Source organism: Meleagris gallopavo, chromosome 15 (assembly GCF_000146605.3).
Source record: "Meleagris gallopavo isolate NT-WF06-2002-E0010 breed Aviagen turkey brand Nicholas breeding stock chromosome 15, Turkey_5.1, whole genome shotgun sequence".
Taxonomy (NCBI): Eukaryota; Metazoa; Chordata; class Aves; order Galliformes; family Phasianidae; genus Meleagris; species Meleagris gallopavo.
The window spans coordinates 11373166-11377820 of record NC_015025.2 but is presented as its reverse complement, the minus strand read 5'-3'; the positions used below and the strand labels follow the sequence as shown (position 1 = coordinate 11377820).

Genomic DNA, 4655 nt, shown 5'->3' with positions numbered 1-4655 from the left:
AAAAAACAACAAAACAACAAACCTGACAGCTCTGTTATTCTAAGAACAGGAGTTTTCTTCTTTATAGACTTTTTCCATTCTCTTTCTGAAGTTGTACCTCTCGACTATAAACAATGTAGTTATTTCTAGGTCTAAATAAGAAATGCTGTGTAATACAGTCATTCCTGTGAAATCTCGTTTTCTGAAACCTCTTAAACCCAGAGATGCCTCTCAGCAAGCCGTCATACCAGCTTCTCAGAAGCCTTGAGCTGTGGGAGTGAGTTAGACTTCAGCTGGAATGGAGAAGTTTCAGGGATAATGCAAGACAAAATAGATCTTTTTCTGTAAGAGCCACATAGAGAATCTGAAGTGTTCTGTAAGAGATTGGTATTGCAGTCCTGGAAGGTCAGGAGGGAACAGATTGTGTCCATGGTTGTACCACAATGCTGGGCTCAGCCCCATGTGTTGGGATGGGGTATTGCTGGGAGGCTAAAAAGGGAGAGGGAAGGAAAAAACTTGGAAGAATACAAGTGTAACCTCCTGCTCAAGAGGCTTTCTGTATGGATTAACAGATGTAAAGCAACCTTATCTGCTTCTATCTGAAGTATGTGGTATAAGCTCAGGATCTTGAGTTAAGGAGAGGAAGAGAGCAAACTCCTAAAACCAAATACCCAATCCGAGTTATCTTTCTCTTTTCAGTCTGATCTCTCTGCTGATGTTTTAAATGTTTCAAGTACCTTGTGGAAAAGGCTGGGAAATCAAGATTGTCCTCTACCCAACTCTTCGTTGGAATCCTTCTTTATAAGCTTGGAAAGCAAGGAAAAGAAATGCCTTGGTAGATAGGGGTGTAACTGCAGAGCAACTATTAAATTCTCACTGTTCTTGGCATTCGCTCATGGCTTTGTGCCAGTCCTCAGCCTCCCTCCTTTCCTCCTCCCAGTGAAAAGCTTCATCTTTCCTAATGAGAGCTGAGTTGAGGAGCCCTGTGATGGTGATTCCTGCTTTCAAGTGATGTCCTGGGATGAGAGCTCTTCATTTCTCTTGAAGACGCTACTAGACGCAAACTCATTAGTGCAAGTACCGTTACAAATTGGTGGGACTCTTGTGGTTTGACACCAATTAGGAGAGCGTGGTCATGTAACGCAGCCCTGCGTTTTGCTTTGCCATGCAGCACCAACCTGGGGCATCCTTAAATAGAAGTGAGGTACTTAGATTTTGTGTTTATTTTTTGCCTGTTGCCTTGTTGCATTGTTTACTTTTATGACAGCCTTGTGAGTCCTATCAGTGAGTCCTTCCCAGCTGTCAGCAGTGATGGAAGCGTAGAACATGCTCAACTCCTGGTTTTTGCATAGGGGAAAGGGAACAGCAGGAGGATGAGTGTCCATAGAAATGCCCACCCTAGTCCATTCGCACCTAGGAAAACCAAGGAAAAGGATGGGTCCTTTTGGGCTAGCAACACTGGTGTCTAGGCAGAACAACAGGGTAATTGATAATAATCAGAACCACAGAATGGTTGTGTTGGAAGGGACCTCACAGCCCCCAGCCCCACCCGCATGTGCTGGCTGCCCCCAGCTCAGGCTGCCCAGGGCCCATCCATGACTGTGGGTACCTCCAGGGATGGTGCAGCACAGCTCTGGCTGCAGTGCCAGTGCCTCAATGCCCTCTGAGTGAAGTATTTCCTTGCAATATCAAACCCTCTGTTACTTTAAAGCCATTCCCCATGCCCTATTGCTATCAGACCCTGTAAAAAGTCCGTCTCCTCCTGTTTATAAGTTCCTTTTAAGCAGAGATGTTTTCTTTGCATCTATTTCATGCATAGCTTAGAATAGCATTGATGGAGCTTTCTTCCGCAGTAGATGTCATTCCTTTGGGAGCATTGCTCCAAGTATCAGGCTGTGGGGGAAAATATGGTTATTCCAGGGTTATTCTAGAGCATCTTAATAAAGGAAAATGTACAGTATGGTGCATTGCAACATGTGTTCTATCAGGTTCTGAGGGTTTTGCCAGCATGAATTTTTAGACCAAGCTCGTTATGGCTGATAGATGAAAACAAGCTGTCGTTACTTAAAAATAAATGAGAAATGGCTGATTTGATAAAAGCTCAATTTATTCAAAATGGGCTGAGATAAACACACTTGAATTTATTCTTTATTTCTGCATTAGAATAATTGTTTGGAATTACACCAGTGAAATTTGGTTCAGATGAGATAAAAATTGGCCACCTGTCAAGGAATAAATTATTTCGGGCTGCTCTGTGGTAGGCTTAACTTTTTTGAGCGTAACAAAAGATGATAACCAAGACAATGACTTGGAAGTATATCAACTGTGCAACTTCTTTGTATAAAAGCTCGCTGTCAGGGCCCAGGTACGTTCGTGTCTCTGTCCCACATGCTCGTGTGTGATTGCATTGTAGAATCTTCTCATTTGGATGAAGTCCTTTACGTGCATATACACACAGCACTTCTGCTGTGCTCCGTGTGATAAGGACGCCTTGAGGGCTGCAGTTCTGGCACTGCATGAACCCCTGTCCTTTGCTTGGAGGTCCACTTGCAAAAGTGGGAGTAGAAGTTGGTTTTAAGGGTGTGTTTCTGGCCGTCTGCGATTCAGCTGTGTGTGGAGACACTGTGGCTGAGAAAACAACCAGGAAAGAGCCCTTTGCCCGCTGTGGGAACATGAATACTGTTCTGGGGTTTGTGCTGTATGGTCTATAATTATGGCACTCTAACTGCAAATTTCCTAAAAACTGTCATCTATTTAAATAGCATGTCAGCGAAGGTGAAGCGGGAATACAGCTTCTAGAACAAAACCGGGTTGCTAATTAATCTAAACCAGTGTATGTTATCGTTAACGAGTGGTGAATCAATCATGCTGCTGCCCTTTTGATGAAGCATGCTCCAAACTGCCGGCCTAATAGTGGCAGCAAGGAGTGGCAGTGCTGCCATGGAGCAGCTCCTCCTGTAACACAGTGGCTCTCCAAAGTTATCTGCTTCTTGTGCGGAGCTCGGAGCGCTCCGCTCTCCCCTTTCATTAGTTTACATACGATTAATGATGTTTATTTTCTCTCCTTCCTTCTCTCCATCCTGATTATTTTGGTTTCATGCCTTGGCGAGCAATTTCCTTTGCAACTTAAGGAAGTTGAAAACAAGTTACTCAGGTATTCAGTGGTTCCCATAGCTGGCAGTGACTTGAAACCTGACTGAAGATGCAATAGAACACCACCACCACCCCCAGCAGCACCCCAATCAAAACCTAAACCACCGTTTCTGGTTTTCTCCTGCCAGGCATGGCTCCCATTGCATTACCGAGCGTTTCAGCAGCAGTGGAGAGAAACGGGTCTGGAAAGTAAACTCTGGTCCTCAGAATGGAGCCATTAGGTAAATACGCTGTGTTTTACATTCAGTGCTATGATTTCATAAACATGGGTAACCAGCTGCACCAGATGCACAAATCAGAGATTGCTGTTAATGCAAATGTCCTTCTATGGGCACTGAATGGGTCGGTGATGACATTTGCATACACACAGCGCTTAATCTGGAATCGGGGGGCAATTTCCTTTTAGTGCCGATCAATTTGCCAAAGCGTGATCTCTTCAGTTCGTCGTACAGCCTTTTATTTACAGCTATTCCCATCTGCGTACGGCGTCTCTTTCAGCAACCTTTCCCTGCGGCGCAGCCTATTATTTTAAGGAGGGTCGAAGCCACCCGCTGCCATGCGGACGAGAATGCTGTGCTGCACAGCGCTGCTGCTCCCTGCTGCTGCTGGAAGACGCTGTTTTCCCCCTCGTGTCACACAGCCTGTGTCCTCCACGGGCTCCTCGCTTCCCGGAGGGATCTGTCGTAAGGAAGAGTAGCAAAAAAGAATTTTTCAGCTGGCAGTTAATGAAGAGCACGATGAGTGTCACAGTCAAGAGCAGAAAGAAAAAGAGGATGATGTAAGTCACCAGGTCGGGCTTGTTGATCTCGCCTTCTTTTAGCACCCTGGCTGTCGACATGTAGAAGGCGGAGGAGCTGACGGGTCGCTGCGTGCTGCCCAGGTAGGGAGTGTTGGTCTGAAGGATGAGGTGAGCTTCGGTGGCACTGGTTGAGTTTAGCAATTCACTGTACATGTTCTTGCTTAAATTTCCTCCACGGTCGAAGTAAAGAACGAGAGCACACACAGTCACTGTTTGGCATAGGGAAGGAAGAATATTCCCGCTTGTAAAATCCTGACAGCGAGCCGCATTTTACCTAGAAGTAAAACCGAATTACTCCCCAAGCCGTACGAGGGGATTTGCTCTTAAATCTCCGTGGCTCATATTTACAGCATTCACCCACAGACATAAATCACACCCGGCGCTGGTACCTCGGTGCCGCTCCCGCCTGCGGGCGCATGGAGTGCGCAGCCCTCGGACCGGGTCTGGGCTGTTGGAGCCCTCGATGCCGTCCAGGGGAGGGCACGGCGGCTCTCCGGGTGCTTTTCCCGACTGGAATGGAGTCTGGGTTAAACTGGATCCGCGGAGAGAGGCGGTTGAAGCGTTGGCATCCCGCTGGGTTCGCTGTGCTCTCCTCCGGGCTCCTGCCCGCTGCCGGAATCCCGGTGCATGAGTTGAGTTTCTTAATCCCGGTTACCGATGCGCCACGTAGCTCCCGTTCTAAGGCTGGGCTTGCTGCTTTCCAAGCATCTCTTTTTGCTTTGAG

The 4655-nt window shown here is 46.8% G+C and overlaps 1 protein-coding gene across 1 annotated transcript; it reads right to left on the bottom strand.

Annotated features, from left to right (window-relative positions):
* Positions 1-2061: 2061 nt before the first annotated feature.
* Positions 2062-4649, bottom strand: SMIM32 (small integral membrane protein 32). The gene is given in 3 exon segments (XM_031555715.1): positions 2062-3838; positions 3841-4205; positions 4321-4649. Coding segments are annotated over 3 exon segments (468 nt in total). The 5' UTR covers positions 4350-4649; the 3' UTR covers positions 2062-3764.
* Positions 4650-4655: the final 6 nt, after the last annotated feature.